The 19,836-nt window shown below is 36.2% G+C and overlaps 1 protein-coding gene across 1 annotated transcript in view; it reads right to left on the bottom strand.

Annotated features, from left to right (window-relative positions):
- Positions 1-19,836, bottom strand: part of SLC9C1 (solute carrier family 9 member C1) — a 138,676-nt gene that overhangs the window by 22,278 nt on the left and 96,562 nt on the right. Inside the window, 7 exon segments of the mRNA XM_017887792.1 lie at positions 260-386; positions 1,865-2,050; positions 2,176-2,307; positions 12,499-12,669; positions 13,527-13,625; positions 15,094-15,122; positions 15,125-15,218. Of these exon segments, the coding sequence (XP_017743281.1) occupies positions 260-386; positions 1,865-2,050; positions 2,176-2,307; positions 12,499-12,669; positions 13,527-13,625; positions 15,094-15,122; positions 15,125-15,218 (838 nt within the window).

Below are 19,836 nucleotides of genomic sequence, written 5' to 3'. Positions count from 1 at the left end.
TAGTAATTCCCTCATTAACCTTTTTTTGTATCATTTTGATAATTATGCACTTTTGTTCTTATGGATGAAATATATAATAATTTAAAAATATAACTTCAGTATTGTCTGTCTGAACTCATACATTGAATAGCAAATATGGCAGTTAAAAGGATTCCTCAATACATTAGGCAGAATGCAAGCAACAGTTTCCAAATATACATATGACTATTTTATAAAGGAAAAGTAAGTTCTTACAATTGCTCAAAGAAATCTAACTCACGTATTAATCCTGGTGTAAGAGAACTTTTATGTTTAGGAATAAACTTTCTAGTATTCAATCTGAATGCTTTCATGTTAGTTGGAGTTTGAATAATCACTACTTTTGTGAAATCTTCAATACCTTGTATCTGAAAGTTGACAGAATGCAAGTTAATTTCTGAGCAAATATCCTACGATTAAAAATTTCTCTAGTAAGCTGCTATTTCTGGCTTTCTCTAAGTATCTGGGAAAAATGGAAAATATTAAATCAACACAAATAAAATTGATATCTTAAAATACTTGGGTATGTTGGTTTTGCAAAAGTCAATATTCCATATACATTCATTGATTTTTAAATATTTCTATTCCATATGAAAAAAATGATTAAGAATGAATCACCAATGGCCCTTTAAAAATCATCCAGAGACTTTTTCTACATGACAGAAAGAAAGTTTAATGAAAAGAATTAAACTTTCTTTCTGCCATATAGAAATATTTCAAAATATTCTTCCATCCTGTGGTTGTTTTCAACATAGTTTGAATCACATTGGTACCCAAATCCACAATGAGTAGGGCTCTGTGTATACAGAAGTAAGTAGAGAAAGTTTACCAGGCTTCAGGCTCTTGCTTGACTGTCTAAATTCTCAACAAGCACCCACACCAAATTTCTGTTATGTGTTCAAGGATAGAGGTAGAGAGCAGCATAGTGGAGAACGTTTCACTTCCTGTCATTAAGCATTACGTCAGTGCTGCTGATGTCCACTTAGAAAATTTTCTTGTGATCATTTCTCACCTTGGGATCCCTCCCATCCCCATTACACTTTTTTCTTATGTCCAAAATCTACCCTGTAAGTGCTTTCATCCTAGCTGTAAAACATTTTGTTAATATATTTACTTATTTGTTTCTTTCCACTTGGTTGAGAGATCTCTTGAGGATAAGTTGTAAGCATCTTTTTTTTTATCATTTCAATATATAGCACTGTATACAAGCATATTTTAAATAACTCTGAGTCCTCTTTGAATTACTTTTTGTAGCTGTATCTTTCATGTTCCCTGATTCCTTTTGACATGTGCCTCTCTGATTCTCCCCCAACACAAAACAATACACACACACACATACTTCTTTCCTTCTTTACATGGCTCAGGTTCTCATTTTGATTGGCAGGGGAACTCAATTAACAGTTTAAATATGAGAAGACATTCACTTTCAAAGCAGCTGTGGAAATACTACTAATACTCAATTCAGCATCAGTCTGGCAGAACCTTTTTAGAGCATTGTGGGTACAGTTTTTCTGCAACTTGTGAGTAAAATAAATGCACCCTCTTTTGCAATGAATAACTGTACCAAAATCTAACTGTAGCCAAAATGTCCAGCTTGGCCTTCATAGGCATTGGATAGGAATAGCTTATGCTTAGGCTAGCAAGTGCCAAAGCAGTCAATGAACTTGGTGCGTGTGGGCGTATGTGGGTGTGGTTGTGGGTATAAGTGAGTGTTTATGGAGTGGTGGGAAAAGGGAGAAGATTGGAAAGTGAAAAGCTTAAGATTATACTGACAGTTTTCCTGATGTTAATACATTGTTGGACATATGGCATGTTGACCTGAAGACAGGAATCAATATTTCTTTACCTGATGGCATGTTATAGGAATTAAGAAAGGTGCTCTATAAGATTTTCGTAACTGACAATCTTCTACAGCTCCATGTATGAGGATAACATAGATTACATTTTCATCATAGATATCAGTTTTGGTGGTCATTGGTATATCTTCTATATAAATATTAGAGAGCTTTAGTTGCATCTTGTAGTTCCAATCCTGTTTTAAAAACACAATTTCAGTCTATTATTAGTTTATGAAGTTTTATATTCATAGCCAATTATAATGTTTTAATGCCATTCCATTCAAAGAAAGAAAGACAAGTTTATACATGCACTTCCTACCTCATAAGACAAGTGTTCTCTGATTTTTCTGGCTGTAATAGCGAGTCCAATTTTTAGCCACATTTTATGTTCAATGAGAGGACAGCATTGCTTAAAAGCATCATACAAGTGAGTTTTGGGAATAAAATATGTCTGGAAAAGAAGGATGTAAATTTGGTATTTTATTTTGTGCACTATGTTTTAAGGAATAAAGTTTTTTTGTTTATGTACATTATTAAAGCTAATAATTTAATTAGGTAAGATTCACATAATAGCCTGGAAACTTAATAAAATGTGTCTATCAATGAAAATTGGTATGTTCTTTCCCTATGTTCTTGTTGACTTTGTCAAAATCAGTTGGCTGTAAAATGTGGCTTTATTTCTGGGTTTTTTAATTTGGTTCCATCCATGTATGTGTATATTTTTATACCAGTATCATGCTGTTTTGATTACTATATCTTTATAGTATAATTTGAAGTTAGGTAATGTGATTCCCCAGCTTTGTTCTTTTGCTTAGGATTGCTTTGGATATTTGAACTCATTTTGGTTCCATATGAATTTTAGGATAGTTTTTTTCCAATTCTGTGAAAAATCATGGCATTTTGATAGATACTGCATTCGATCTATAGATTGCTTTGGGCAGTGTGGTCATTTTAACAGTACTAATTCTTCTGATCTATGAGCATAGCATGTTTTTCATTTGTTTGTGTCATCTAAAATTTCTCTCCATAAATGGTATTGGGAAAATTTGATTGCTTTATGCACAACAATAAAACTAGACCCTTTATCTCTCAACATATTTTAAAAAATCAACTCAAGATGAATTAAAGACTTAAACATTAGATCCCAAACTATAAACATGCTGGGAAAAAACCTAGAGAAAACTCTTCTGGACATTGGTGTAGGCAAAGAATTAATGACTAAAACCCCAAAAGCACATGCAACAAGAACAAAAATAGACAAATGGAACATAATTGAACTAAATAGCTTCTGTACCACAAAAATAAATAATCAAGTGAAGAGGTAACCTATTCACTGTGAGAAACAAAAACCCTGCAGAATGGGAGAATATATTTGCAAACTATGTGTCTGACAATGGACTAATGTCCAGAATTTACAAGGAACTCAAATAGCCTTTCTGACTAGTGTAACGTGATATCTCATTGTGATTTTCATGTGCATTTTTCTGATGATTAATGATTTTGAACATTGTTTATATACCTGTTGCCCATTTGTATGTCTTCTTTTGAGAAATGTTTATTCAGGTCCTTTGCTTATTTTTAATTGTATTATTTATTTTCTTGCTGTTGAGCTTTTGAGTTCCTTATATATTTTAGATACAAATCCATTATCAGATGTATGATTTATACATATTTTATTTTTTATAAGATAAAAAATAGAAAACAAATTACTAAAATTATTTGACCTTTTAGATAAATATATGCCTCTATAAATATGTTGAGGGGATCAAACTTTTAGGCAAAATAAAATGCTTATGCTAAAAGTGAACAGACCATTGGTTACTAAGAATAAAACTTCTATGAATAGTCAAAAACAAGTTTTGTGTACATTGGATTTTATTTCTCTTGGGTCAGTATCTTTTTTGTGTGTAGTATAGGACATGTATATTTAACTTTTGTAAGCAACTGACAAACTGTTTCAGACCAAAACCACTGTTCAAATTAAAATCTCTGTTTCAGAAGTTGTTTCAACATTTTACACTCTCATCAGCCATGTATGAAAATTTCAGCCAGGAGCGGTGGCTCATGCCTGTAATCTCAGTACTTTGGGAGGCCAGGGAGGCTGAGCACCTGAGGTCAGGGGTTTGAGACCAGCCTAGCCAACATGGCGAAACACCGCCTCTACTAAAAATACAAAAAATAGCTGAGTGTGGTTGCGTGTGACTGTAATCCTAGCTACTCGGGAGGCTGAGGCGGGAGAATCACTTGAACCCGGAAGGCAGAGGTTGCAGCGAGCTGAGATCGGGAGCCACTGCACTCCAGCCTGGGAGGCAGAGTGAGACTCTGTCTCAAAAAAAAAAAAAAAAAAAAAAACACGAAAACAAAATTTTAGTTGCTCCATGTCCTTGCCAATACCTGTTAGTGTTTTTATTTTTAGGCAATGTAGTAGGTGTGTATTGACATACCACTGTGGGTTTAATTTGCATGTTTCTGGCAGCTAATGATGGTGAACATCTTCAAGTGTTTATTGGCCATTTGTATATTCTTTGTAAAGTGTCTGTTCACATTCTTTGCCCAGTTTTTAATTCAGTAGTTTGTCTTCTTATTTTTGAATTGTAAGAGTTGTTTATAGATTCTTTTATCAAATCCTTTTGTTGGGGAACATTTGAAAAGTCCCTAAGCCCATGACTCATATTTTCCCTGATCCTGTTGCTCGTATTTTTTGTAATGTCTTTTGAAGAGCAGAACATTTTTAATTTTAGTGACATCCAATTTATCAATATTTCTTTTTATGGTTAATACTTTAAAAAAAATCCTGGCTAAGAAATCTTTGCCTACCTTAAGTTCTCCTATGTTTTCTTCTATAATTTATATAGTTCTATCTTTCATGTTAAAGTGTATGATCATGCCACATTACATTTTGGGCCTAGTACATGGGGATCAAGGTTCATTGCTTCTGCATGGATATTCAGTGTTTTCAGGATTATTTGTTGAAAATATTGTAATTTTTCCATTGAGATAATTTGATTCTTTGTTGAAAATCTATTGACTATGTATGTGTAGATTTACATATGGATTCTCTTTTCTGTTGCATTGATCTCTACATCCTGACCTAAAGCCAACGTCATGTGGCCTTAATTACACGGGATGTATATCTTTAAATCAGGTAGTGTAAATCATCTAACTTTTTTATATTTGTCTATTGTAGGTCCTCTGCATTTTCATACATATTTTACAAAAAGAGTCTGTGGAGATTTTGATTGAGGTTGTGTTGAATCTATAGATCAATTTATGAAGAATGGATATCTTAATAATATTATGGGCTCTAATTCACAAATACAGCATACTTCTCCATTTTTTAAATCTTTTTTCAGTTATCTAGGAAATATTCCATAGTTTTCATTGTAGAGTTATTCCATGTATTTCATTAACTTTATGTCTATCCCTTTTATATTTTGATTATTTTTGTAAAAAGAGTTAAAAAATTTATTTCCAGTTGTTTGTTACTAGTATATGAAAACACAATTAATTTTGGAATTTGGACTTGTATCTTGCCATCTTACTAAATTCATTATAGATTCTAGTTATTTTGGTAGAATCTTAAAATGTAGATATCATGCCATCTTGCAGAGACAATTTTAGTGCTTTCTTCTGTAATTTTTAAGTCAGTTTATTTCTTTTTCTAGCCCTATTCTACTAGCTAACAACTCCAGTAGAATACGGAATAGAATTGGTAAGAGTGAACGTTCTTGTCTTGCTCTCAGTCTTATTGTCTTAGTTTTTCATCACTAGATGTGATGTTAGCTGTAAATTTATAATAAATGCCCATTATTGAGTTCAGGAAGTGTCATTCTATTCTGAGTTTTTGGAGATTTTTTAAAAGAATGTTACATTTTGTAAGATTATTTTTGTTCTATATCAAATATTTTATATAAATTTTCTGTTTTTTTATAATGTGTTGAATCACAATGGTTGATTTTCAAATGTCGAGTCAATCTCATATTCCTAAAATAAAGCTTATTTATTTAGTTTTGATGTCTCATCCTTTTAACATATTCCTGGATTCAACTTGCTAATATCTTATTAATGATTTTTTGTATCCACATTAATGTGGGATATTGGTCTGTAATTTTCTTTTGCTGAAATGTTCTCTCAAGGTTTAGTATTTGTTTACACTGGCCCCATAATATGCACTGGAAAGCTTTTTTTCCTCCTTTGTTTCCTGATAAAGTCTGTGTAAGATTCATGTTATTTCTTCCTGAAATATTTGATAAAACTCATCAGTAAAACCATCTGGCATGGAGTTGTTTTTGTGGGAAGGATACAAATTCCAAAAATTTCAGTATGTACGGGACTATTAAAAAGTTCTAGTCCTTAAGTAAAGTTTGACATGTGTGTGCTTTTTAAAATTTTTTCATTTAGATTTAGGGATACAGGTGCAGGTTTGTTATATAGGTGAATTACATTTTGCAGGGATCTGGTATACTGATAATTTCATCACCCAGTTAATAAGCATAATAGTACATGATATGTAGTTTTCTGATCCTTACCTTCCTCCCTACACTCCACTCTCAAGTAGGCTCTGATGTCTCTTGCTCCCTTTTTTGTGTCCATATGTACTTGATGTTTAGCTCCATTTATAAGTGAGAACATGCAGTATTTGCTTTTCTGTTCCTGTGTTAGTTTGCTAAGGATAATGGTCTCCACCTCCATCTATGTTGCTGCAAAGGACATGATCTCATTCTTTTTTATGGCTGCATAGTATTCCATGGTGTGTATGTACCACATTTTCTTTATCCATTCTACTGTTGATGGGCATTTAGGTTGATTCCATGTCTTTGCTGTTGTGACTAGTGCTGCAAAGAACATACACATACATGTGTCTTTATAGTAGAATGATTTATATTCCTTTCTGTATATACCCAATAATAAAATTGCTGGGTTGAATGGTAATTCTGTTTTAAGTTCTCTTAGAAATTGCCAGCATTCTTTCCACAATGACTGAACTAATTTACATTTCCCTCAGTAGCATATAAGCATTCCCTTTTCTCCACAGCCTTGCCAGCATCTGCTATTTTTTGACTTTTTAATAATAGTCATTCTGACTGGTGTGAGATAGTATCTCATTGTGTTTTGATTTGTATTTCAAATGTAAATGGTTAGTGATCATCAGAATTTTTTCATATGCTTGATGGCCACGTGTATGTCTTCTTTAGAAAAGTGTCTGTTCATATGGTTTGCCCACTTTTTAAAGGGGTTGTTTGTGTTTTGCTTGTTAATTTGTTTAAGTTTCTCAGAGATTTTGGCTTATAAACCTTTGTCAGATGCATAGTTTGCAATCATTGTCTTCCATTCTGTAAGTTGTTGCTCCTGGGGGCTCCACCTCCATGAAATGTGGAGCTGCTGTTACTGGTCAGCTGGAGGAGTGGGTTGTGTGTACCGTTGTCACGACCTTGGGGTTTTTCTTGGTGGGGATGAGGGGGCCAAAAGCTCACAGGGAGGAAAAATTGATCTTTCTTCTGTCTGGTACCTGTGGCATGTGGTAAACTTGGGTGTAGCCCTCAGGCTTTTTGTTTCTTCCCCAGACCAAGGGCAGCAGGGATACAATTGTTACTGTGGCAGTGGCAGGAGCGGGGGCGCACTTGTATGCCTCTAGAAGCCTCTCCCTCGGGAAACTCTGGGCCACTATCAGTGAGTATGCTCAGTTGTGGATGGAGCAACTGTTCTACTTTCATGAGCCAGGGGCCCTGCCTTGTGAAGAGTGGGGGGAGTGATACCCTTCCATATGGTGGCTGGACTCCCCTCCATATGGTGGCTGCCATGTGCTGGAGGTGCCAGCATAATGACTAGGCCCTTTGTTCCTTTCCAGTGTCAGGGCTGTAAGGGCTGAGTCACTGCAACTGTAGTGGCAGAGGGGTTGTGAGTTGACTCTCTGATTTCCTCCTTGAAGAAATGCTGGGCTGTCTTTGATTGCGGTGATCAGGCAAGAGTTGGGTCATTGTGCTGGAGTCCCAGGCCAGGCGGCCCTGTTCATTGAGGAAAAGTGAGGATCAGGATCTGCGTGGAGAACAGTCTGGCCACTTTTCTGTGAGGTGGTTGCTCTTTGCTGGGGTTCCGGACCAGCCTCTGATCCCTGCAGACTCTCTGGATCCTAGAGACAGCAAGGGCAAGGGCTGCAAGACAGCAAGGATGGCAACCCCCGGCTCCCACTGGGAGTTCTGTCCAGGGAGTTGCAGAACTGCTATTGGCTCAATAGCCCTGGCAAGGGGTGGCTGGAGCTCCAGGCCTGGAGACCTGCCCGGTGAGGAGATGTGGGAACTAGCCCCATGTGACAGTCTGGCCACTTTTCCATAGGGCTGCTGTGGTATGCTGGGGGTCCGCTCTAGTCCCTAGTCACCTTGGACTTTCTTGTGCCTGAAGGTAACAACAATGAGTGGAGGCTGCAAAACAGCAGAGATGGTGGCCTGCCTCTCCCTCTGGGAGCTCCGCCCCAGGGAGGTATGAACCTATTGCCAGCCTGAACACACCTGTAGGAGGTAGCTGGAGACCCCGGTCAGGAGGTCCCAACCAATGAAAAGGAATGGGATCAGAGACCCACTTAAAATAACAGTCTGACCATGTTTTCATAGAGCAGGTGTACTAGCTGGGGGTCCGCTCCAGTCTCCAGTTGCTTTGGACTCTTCAAAGCCCGAAGGCAAGAATAGCTAAGCTGACCAAACAGCAAAGATGGTGGTCCATCTTCCCCCTGGAGCTCTGTACCAGGGAGGTTTGAAACCCAGTTGGCCAACACCAGCAGGGGTGATTGGAGGACCCCAGTTGGGAGATTCTGCCTAGTGAGGAGAAATGGGATTTGGGATCTGCATGAATAAGAAGTCTGACTGCTTCTCCATAGTACTGCTGGGCAGTGCTGAGGGTCTGCTCTAGTCCCTAGTTGCCACCGATTTGCTAGAGCCCTAAGGCAACTGTGGCTGAGGCTCTGAAACAGCAAAGGTGGTGGCCTGCCCTACCTGCTGGGAGCTCTTTCTCAGAGAGATGCAACACTGCTACCCATGGCTGGCTGGATTTCTGAGCCAGTGGGTCTTATCATGTGGTGTACCATGGGCCTACAGACCATCATTGGTCAGTCCCTTGTATTCAGTCCCTCTCCTAGGAGTAGGTATGGGGATCTAACTTCTGCTGAGGGTTGCAGCTGCTTTTTCCAGGAGGCCTGGGTATCTAAGGCTCCTAGGACTCCACACGTGCCTGAGTGACTGCTCTACTGAGACTCCACATAGTCCTACATGTCAGACTGCAGGCCCTAGTGAAGTGGGTTCATGAGGGGATCTCCTGACTGGAGGGTTGCAAAGATCTATGGGAGAAGCATGGGTTCCTGGGACTGCTCATTCGTTCACTCTTTCCCTGGGCAGGTGAGGTTCCCCTGACTCTGTGTCGCTCCCAGGTGGGTGGTCATCCTGCCTTGCTTCTCTCCATTCTCCATGAATTGAGTTGTTTCCTTGATTAGTCCCAACATGTGGACCTGGATGTATCAGTTGAAAATGCTATGTTTACTTGCCCCTTCCATCCCTCTCTGTGAGAGCGGCACACACCAGCTGCTTCTAGTCGGTCATGTTGGCCACCTCTCTCCAGAATCCATTTTTAACAACTGGTTTAAAGTCTTTGACCATCTACAGTCTGGACAATCTCCATGATGGTTTTTACTCAATGCTTTACTCCTCACCTTTTATACTATCGATCACAATTTCATGCTTCTTTGCTTGTTTTGTAATTCATGGTTGTTCATGATAACACTACAGAGATTCTAGATTATTTTATCTTCCTCTGAAAATTATGATTTTTGTTATAGTAGGCAGTTCATTTACCATCTGATCACACTGAGCTTGTACATCTGGATTTTACGATTTGCTTGAGTGAATCAGTAGAAAACCTCAGGTATCTAAGACAGTGTAACTCGGTGGTTCTTAACCTCCAGACTCTGTCTCAACCGTGAATGCTGTCAGGGCTTGCGCCAAGGCTTTGTTAGGTCTTAGAATAAGAGCAAGCCTTCTTCGAGGTAATGATTCTCACTCCTAAGACCTATTCTTTCTGGTCTCTCAGCTGTGGGCCTGAGATTTTAACAGATCTTTCCTTTCTGTTAGGTATCTTGACTTCTTGACTCCTGGTATGTTTCTCTCTCTCTCTCTTTTTGTGACAGAGTCTTGCTCTGTCACCTAGGCTGGAGTGCACTGGCGTGATCTCGGCTCACCACAACCTCCACCTCCTGGGTTCAAGCAATTCTCCTGCTTCATCCTTCAGAGTAGTTGGGATTACAGGCATGCGCCACTGCGTCCAGCTAATTTTTGTATTTTTTTGGAGCCGGGGTTTTGCCATGTCGGCCAGGCTGGTCTCAAACTCCTGACCTCAGGTGATCCACCCGCCTCAGCCTCCCAAAGTGCTGGGATTACAGGCGTGACCTGCCACGCCTTGCCTGACTCTTGGTATCTCTCTTCCTTTCTTAACAATCTGGTAAATCTAGTTGTGTCTCATCCTGGGCATTTGCAGCCTGTCTCTCAACCAAGGACTTGTGGAGAACCACCACACAGACTACTTGGGTCTTTCTCTGTGTAAGACTTTCTCTTACTTCCCACTCTGCAGATTCTAGCCAGGTTAGTTTCCACAACTTCTGATGTCTCATTTCTCAGCTTAGCAGGATTGCCATCTTCTGCTTGGATTCTTATTGCATCATGGTCAGGAAATGATCCTAAGCGGAGGATCGGGTGAATGTAGGGCTTACCTTGTAAGTTTCTCATCTGTTAGTTTTGGATGATGTAAGTTTACCTATATAACAAACCTGCACATGTACCCCTGAACCTAAAATAAAAGGATTAAAAGAAAATAATTTTCAAAAAAAAATTTAAATAGAAAAAAATCACATTTGCCTCATATATTTTATTAAGTTTTAGGTTTTTTTTTAATAGAGGATGTGCTGCTCTGTTACATGTAGCTTCATTATAGCCTGAAGCAGAAGGCTAGAGGGTTTTTATGCAAATTCCTGGTATCATAAATATATAATTTTATTTTCAAACATTTTAATGATAGAGATATTTTAAGTATATAACATATGTGATTATATGCCAAAATAAAATATCATTTAGTATTCTGTTCACATTAAAATGTCCTAAATTATCGCAAATAGGCCTCTTTATAATTGGTTTGTTCAAATTAGAGCAATTGTATTTATTTGGTTATTATATCTCTTAAGTCCATTTTTAATAACTTTCCTTTGCCTTCTTCCCCTCCACCACTACACGCTTTTTTTTTTTTTTTTTTTTTTTAAACAGAGACAGAGTCTGGCTCTGTTACCACTCTGGAGTGCAGTGGTGCAATCATGGCTGACTGGAACCTTGGGTTCCTGGGCTCAAGCAATCCTCCCTCCTCAGCTTCCCAAGTAGCTGGAACTACAAGCATGTGTCACCGTGCCTGGCTAATTTTTTTTTTTTTTATTTTTTGCGGATATGTTGCAGGACAGTCTCAAACTCCTGGTCTCAAGCAATCCTCCTGTCTCAGCCTCCCAAAGTTTTGGGATTACAGGCATGAACCACCATAACTGCTACTCCATTCACTTTTTATGCCATTGATTTGTTAAAGAAATCAGGTTATTTGTCTACAGACTCCTCCACATTCTAAATTTAGCGATTATTCCCTCTCGGTGTCAATGAACTGGTTTCTCTCCTTCCTGTATTTTCTGTAAACTGATTCAATCTACAGACTTGAAGAACTTCAGATTTTTTCTTTTGTGAGACTTCGTGGGTGGTGCTAGCACTTCCGCTGCGTCACATCATGAGGTACATTATGCCTGGTTTCCTATTTAGTGACACTAATATTGACCAATGTCCTTAGGTAGTATTTCCTTCATTATAAAGTTTTCTATTAACATTCACTCAGTAGTTTTAGCATCAGCTGAAGGTTGTTTCCTAGATCTATTATTAGTGATGTCACAATGGAGATTTTCTGATTCTCTCATTCTGTGTTTATTAGTTGAAATTCTATATAAAATTTTCCTCATTTAAAAGCTACTTTGAAAGAGTTCATAGAAGAAAGGCAAGATAAATGTTTACTTCTTTCTCTTAAAAAATCCATTTTCAGAGTAATAAAATGATATCCTAGCAACCTCAGTAAAAATTTAAAAAATTAGCCTCATTATCAATGTATATTTATTTCACATATTTATGGAGTTTAATTATTTACAGTCATTATTCTTTTTGAGTTCAAATTAAGCCAGTGGGAGCCCTTGGTACTGTAAGGATGTTTTTCTCAATCATGTGTAGGGAAACTTCCATATACTTTGCCCAGCTTTTATATTAATAGATTCCAGCCCCGTCTTTATCCCCTTTCTCCTCTTTCAAATTGTGGTATTGACAATTAACATGTGCCAGCCAATTTCCCCATGAAAGAGCTTATGTAGCCAGTTTTTCTGGATAAATTCTTCTTTCTTTATGGTTAACATTCATAAGCTATTTTGCCAGGGCTTTATAATTCGACAAGTTTTGTTCCTTTATTATTCCTAGTTTTTAAAAGTAAATTGTCAGCTACACTGTAAACTTATACTAAATGCTAAAATAACCTTAAATCTGATATTAGATATTTAACAAAACACAGCAAAAGTCACAGATTAAGTTTTTCTCACCTCCACTACAGTTTCGCAGGTGGCAGAATATTTCATAGGTTCATTAGTTAAGCAGTTTATCTCCCCTATTATTTCTCCACTGAGCATATAGTCTGTGTCAATTATCAGACAATCTTTCTCCTTTGACTCCACCATTTGATCAATCCCCAAATCTGGCTTTGATCTTTCAAGCTGTTCAGGAACAATGAAAGAGAAAAAGACATATGCCAGTTAACTTGTATTACCAAAACTAATTTATGGCTTTTTCCACTTTGGTTTGAACAATTCTAATATTTACATATTGTCTTGAGAATAAACATTTTATTTCTTTTTAAGTAAAATTATTAAATTAGCAATGATTTAGACACAAAGCATTCTTAAATTCTCTGATCTTTCTGATTCCTCCTACTCAGTTAATCTATAGCCATTTAGAATGGCTAAATCTCTAACTCAGATCAGCAAAGTTGAATAACAATTTATATCATAATTTTCCATCATAAAAGAATTATTTTGAAAGTTTCCTGTTATTTGTGAGAAAGTATGTCTTTAAAATGATGAATAGTGTTATCCATTGTGTCTGAACATGAAAATTTATCATTAGACGGTAGTCATTGTCCTAAAAAAGAAACTGTGCAGCTCTTAACCTGGAAAGCTACTAATTATCAATTTCATAAAGTTTTCTTAAAAAACTTATGATCACAAGTGCATTTATAAATAACTCTGCCCAGTCAGGTGCGGTGGCTCACACCTGTAATCCTAGTACTTTGGGAGGCTGAGGCGGGCAGATCATCTGAGGTCAGGAGTTCGAGATCAGCCTGGCTAACGTGGTAAAACCCCATTTCTACTAAAAATACAAAAAATTAGCAGGGTGTGGTTGTGCATGCCTGTAGTCCCAGCTACTTGGGAGGCTGAGGCAGGAGAACCACTTGAACCCAGGAGGTGGAGGCTGCAGTGAGCCAAGATCACGCCATTGCACTCCAGCTTGGGCAACAAGAGAGAAACTCTGTCTCAAAACAAAAAACAAAACTAAACAAAAACCTCTGTCTTACCTTTACCATGCCTGAAATAATGACGTAGATTCCTTTGGGCTCATCACCTTCTTCAAATATACCATTTCCACAATCAAATGTTACAACTTTGGCTTTTTCCTAAAAGATACCACCAAATACATAAGCTATGAACAACATTTTAGGAGTGGTTGGGAATGTTAAAATTTGCATTTTTATTATTTATTTATTTTTTTGAGATGGAGTCTCACTCAGTCACCCATACTGGAGTGCAGTGGCACGATCTCGGCTCACTGCAACCTCCCTCTCCTGGGTTCAAGCCAAGGAGAATTGCTTGAACCAATTATCCTACCTCAGCCTCCTGAGTAGCTGGGATTACAGGTGCCCACCACCATGCCCAGCTAATTTTTGCATTTTTAGTAGATACGGGGTTTCACCACATTGGCCACGCTGGTCTCAGACTCCTGACCTCAGGTTTTCCGCCCACCTCGGCCTCCCAAAGTGCTTGGATTACAGGCGTGAGCCACCGCACCCGGCCTAAAATTTGCATTTTTTTAAAAAGTTTTTACATTTAAAAAATTACTATCATTTGATAATATCTGAAATACATTAGTAATAAGTTTGTAAGAGAAAATAGAAATTATGAAGAGTAAAGAGGAAGGTGGATCTTTATGAATATATGCAATTTTAGATAGGGTATTTATACATGGATTAGAAAAGAAATACTCTAGGAATGAGAATGTAATTAGGGGATAAAAATCTTTCATCTGGATGAAAAGTAATGGGAACAGATGTAGGCTAGTGGCATGCATATGTCATACATACTCCTGCTCTAAACAGCTGATCAGGTAAATAAAATATTCATTTATGCAAAATGTTTTAATCAGGTAGAAAAATTTAATTGGTCTTTTGACATCAAATAGATATATATAAAAGAACATTAGAACAAGTTAGATCCATTTATTTGTTCATTCCACAAGCACTTAACTGAGCATCCAATATGCATTATGCAAAGTGCTAGGGGCTGGGTATTCAAAAGATAGATGAGATAAAAAATGTAGTAGGAGAGAGGCCTAAAGATAATTGTAATGTAATGTACTTAATGCTATAATAAAGGTACACATTGGGTACAATGGCAGCAATATTGGTCCTCTGAAAACCAATGGTCTTCTATTGGTGGGGCATTTGGCCCCAAAGCCTACTTCTCTGAGTACTCTGGTGGGGATGTTTCCAGAAAAGAAATAAGCAGGAAAAGTTTGAAAAAAAAAAAAAAGTGAAATACAAGGGCATTTTAAGAAAAGTAAATAGCACCCACAGATGAATGGAATTAGAAAAACATGTAATGTGCATGGGACACCATGACTGGTTCAGTATAAATAGAGAATAGAGGGTATGTGACAATGGAAAACAGAAGACGAAGGTGGAGAAGTAGGCAGGAAACAGATTGCAGAAAGATTTTGCATATTATTCAAAACGATTTTGATTTTATCCTATTGGCAATAAGGAACATTTAGAGAATATTAAACTAGAGAGTATCATGGTTAAATTCTTATTTTTAAAGATATTATTTGTTAGTACATTAAAATATTAATAGGAAATAAAATGTTACCTGAATGAAGTTTATATGGTCTTTGTTTTATCTAGCCACGGAATATGATATAGGACTTCTTCAACAGTAAGAGGTCTGATAATAGATTTAGACTCAAGCACCTCTTTCTTTTTGTCCATGATTAACTAAAACCATAAAATTTAAGAAAAGGGATGAGCCAAACTGCTGTTCCCAGAATGTTTAAGGCAGACAGGTCTTTGTACTATTTCCTATTCTTGATCATTTGACATTTTTCTTCTTCCATGAACATTTCCAGCCTCTCCTTATATCATGATTCTATCTTTCTGTATCATTATTTTTATTTCTTTCCAACTTTTATTTTAAGTTCAGATGACACATGTGCAGATTTGTTACATGGGTAAATTGCATGTCATGGGGGTTTGGTTTACAGATTATTTTGTTACCCTGGTGATAAGTATAGTACCTGTTAGGTGGTTTTCCCTATGATCATTATTGTGAAGTCATAGATAAGCTTCTCTTAAAGTAAACCATTTTACTGAAGTATAGCAGATGTGAAAAAAAGTGTAAAAGTTGTAAATATTCACTCAAAGAATATTACAAAGTAAAAACATCTGTGTAACCAACACCTAGATGAATAAAACATTTGCTTCACCCTAGAATCCTCCTTTTTGTTCTCCTCTAATCATTACTTCTATCCAAAGATAACCTCTATACTTCTATCATCATTGTTTAGCTTTCTCTGGGGTTTTCAGCGTTATTGACATGAAATGAAAGAATGTACTTGTGTCTGATTTCATTTGCTCAACATTATGTTTCTGAGATTCATGTATGGTGCTGCAGAAAGCAAAAATTTATTCACTTTATTTTTATTGTTGTATAGTATTAAGTTGTATGGATACCACAGCTTTATTTATCTACTGTTGATTGACATTTAGATTGCTTCAGTTGGGGTTTTTATGAGTAACACTGCTACGAATATAGTGTACAGGTGTACATATTTCTGTTAAGTTTATGGTTATCTAATTTGATTGCTGGATCATAAAGTATGCATATGTTCAATTTTAATAGGTACTGCCAAATATTTTTTCAAAGCACCTACATCAATTTATACTTCTACTCTAATGTTCCAGTTGTTCCACACTGTTGTCTACACTTGGTATTGTCAGTTTAAAAAAAATGGTATGCTGGTGTTGTGTATTGGTATTTCATTTGGGTTTTAATTTGCATCAAGCTTACAACAATGATATTTAGCACCTTTTCTTATGTGTATTAGCCATTTAAATATCTTCCACCGCACAGTGCACTTTCAAATCTTTTGCTCATTAAAAAATGAACTTTCTGTTTTGTTCTTATTGATTTGTATATTCTGGATATGAGTTCTTCATTGGAAATATTTGTCTTGCAAGTATCCTCTACCTTTTTGTGGACTTTTAGTTCTCTTAATTTTTTAATGAAGAAAAATTCTTAATTTTAATGTTATTTAAATCCAATTTGGTATCCTATTTAAGAAATCTTTGCCTATGCCAATATCATGAAAATTCTCTTATGTTACCTTCTAGAAGTTTATTGTTTTACCTTTAACAGTTATGTATATAATTTATCTGGGATTGATTTTTTGTGTATGGTATAAGACAAAGGTTCAGATTTATGAATTTAGTGGTATAAGAACTGCAGACAGAAAAAAAAACAAAAACAATTAAAACAAAATTAAAACCTAAATAAATGAAGATATATCATGTGAGTAGATCAAGTCAATATCACAAAGTTATCAATTCTCCCTAGATTGATATACAAGATTAATGGAATCTCAATGGAAATTTCAGTAGGCCAACTTAGTAGAAATTTCCAAGTTGCCTTTAAAATTTATTTGAAAATACAAAATGTCAAAACTAGTCAAAATAGTCTGGAAGAAAATAACAAAGCTGGAAGATACACACAATCGTATGTGAAAACTTAACAAGTTTCAGTAATCAAGACAATATGATTTGGTTTAATGATAGTTAAATAATACAGTGGAACAGAAAAAGAGTCCAGAAACTTATCCACGCCTACATAGTCGCTTAAATAATGACAAAGGCACAGTGCAATGCAGTAGGATGGTCTTTTTCATAAATTATGCTGGATCAATTGATTATTCATACAGAAAAAATGTTAACTTCAACCTAACATTGTTACATAAGGCATTCTAAATGGCATTGCTTCTGTTCATTGTTTCTATTTTCTGCAGAGTTTATCTTGCAGAATAATCAGGTATATTGACTCTGCTTTCTAAGCGCAAAAGGCTACACACATCTCTTTCTATTTTGGGCTTTTTATAGTGTTGTGTTTAAGAGCCTGGGTTCTGGGATCAGAATGCCTGGATTAAAATAACGTCTGCATACTTACTAGCTATCTGACCTTGGTGCAAGTTATTTAATATCTCTGTGCTTCAGTTTTTTCTCTCATAAAATAGGGACAACAATAGTATCCACATCATAGGTTGCTGTGAGGATCAAGTGGGTAAAGATTTATTTTAATCTTTCACTATTCTCCCTTCTGTTATTTTACCATGAACTTGTGTAAGTTTTTATCTGGTGTTTATGTTTCTTCTTCAGTGGAGATACTGCTTTTCACAGGTCTTCTCGCCATGGTCAAATGAAATTACAGACTGGACCATTGAACTGTATAATAAGCGTTAAACTAAAAATAACCTTCACTGAATGTGGTGAGTTTGTTTCAATTTGTACAAGGCACACAGGCTTTGTGTGTTAATGATGTAACCAATAGAAGATCAAGCAAGACTGTGTCTTCAGGATTCTATTCTGGTTGCTTTCAAAAAAAACTTGTGGCAACCGGAGGACTTGAGAAACCAGTCAAAATTTTTTTAAAAATTAGTTTACTAATTATATAAGTGATATATAAGAACACTTTCAAGTAAAAGTTTCAAGCAAGATGAAAATGTAAATAAAATAAATAGCTAAGGCTCCCTTCATTTCCCTTCTTTCCTTCTCATTTCTTCTTCCATGTGGGGCAATATGAAAAGTTTTGTATGTATTTGTCCAGATTTTTAAAATGTATTACATAGATATATGTATCTACAGAAATTTTAAAAAATCTAAAATGACCATCTTATATATATAAAATCTTATAATTTTACAGACTACTTTTTCCTACTAATAGTGTATCTTGGTGAATTTTTTGTATCAGTATGTATAGATATTTAAAATTCCTGTTTATTTATATATAATGTTATTTATATGTTTACATATATGTTTCCATATCTATTTACATGTTTATTTACATTATATGTAAGCATATATTTACATACATGTTGCACTTGCATGGCCATACTACAGTTTATATAACCATCTCCAACTTGATGGACATATAGACTGTTTATAATATATGTTTGAACACATATATTTGCTTATTCTTGAATAACTATAGATTCCTATAGGTGTAATTACTGATTCAAAGGTATGCATTTTTAAAGTTTTAATTTTCTTTTATTATTATACTTTAAGTTCTAGGTTACATGTGCACAATGTGCAGGTTTGTTACATAGGTATACATGTGCCATGCTGGTTTGCTGCACCCATTAACTTATCATTTACATTAGGTATTTCTCCTAATGCTATCCCTCCCCCAGTCCCCCACCGCATGACAGGCCCTGGTGTGTGATGTTCCTCACCCTGTGTCCAAGTGTTTTCATTGTTCAATTCCCACCTATGAGTGAGAATAAGCGGTGTTAGGTTTTCTGTCCTTGTGATAGTTTGCTGAGAATGATGGTTTCCAGCTTCATCCATATCCCTGCAAAGGACATGAACTCATCCTTTTTTATGGCTGCATAGTATTCCATGGTGTATATGTGCCATATTTTCTTAATCCAGTCTATCATTGATGGAAATGTGGGTTGGTTCCAAGTCTTTGCTATTGTGAATAGTGCTGTGATACACATACATGTGCATGTGTCTTTATAGTAGCATAATTTATACTCCTTTGGGTATATACCCAGTAATGGGATTGCTGGGTCAAATGATATTTCTAATTCTAGATCCTTAAGGAATCGCCACACTGTCTTCCACAATGGTTGAGCTAGTTTACACCCCCACCAACAGTGTAAAAGTGTTGTTATTTCTCCATATCCTCTCCAGCATCTGTTGTTTCCTGATTTTTTAATTATTGTCATTCTAACTGGTGTGAGATAGTATCTCATTGTGGTTTTGATTTGCATTTCTCTGATGACCAGTGATGATGAGCATTTTTTCATGTATCTGTTGCCTGCATAAACGTCTTCTTTTGAGAAGTGTCTGTTCATATCCTTTGCCCACTTTTTGATGGGGTTGTTTTTTTCTTGTATAAATTTGTTTGAGTTCTTTGTAGATTCTGGAGATTAGCCCTTTGTCAGATGGGTAGATTGCAAAAATTTTCTTCCATTCTGTAGGTTGCCTGTTCACTCTGATGGTAGTTTGTTTTGCTGTACAGAAGCTCTTTAGTTTAATTAGATCTCATTTGTCTATTTTGGCTTTTGTTGCCATTGCTTTTGGTGTTTTAGTCATGAAGTCCTTGCCCATGCCTATGTCCCGAATGGTATTGCCTAAGTTTTCTTCTAAGGTTTGTATGGTTTTAGGTCTAACATTTAAGTCTTTAAGCCATCTTGAATTAATTTTTGTATAAGGTGTAAGGAAGGGATCCAGTTTCAGCTTTCTACGTATGGCTAGCCAGTTTTCCCAAAACCATTTATTAAATAGGGAATCCTTTCTCCATTTCTTGTTTTTGTCAGATTTGTCAAAGATCAAATGG

Source organism: Rhinopithecus bieti, unplaced genomic scaffold, assembly GCF_001698545.2.
Source record: "Rhinopithecus bieti isolate Rb0 unplaced genomic scaffold, ASM169854v2 scaffold_17936, whole genome shotgun sequence".
NCBI classification, from domain to species: Eukaryota; Metazoa; Chordata; class Mammalia; order Primates; family Cercopithecidae; genus Rhinopithecus; species Rhinopithecus bieti.
The sequence above is the reverse complement of the archived record's forward strand: the minus strand, read 5'-3'. Positions and strand labels throughout refer to the sequence as shown.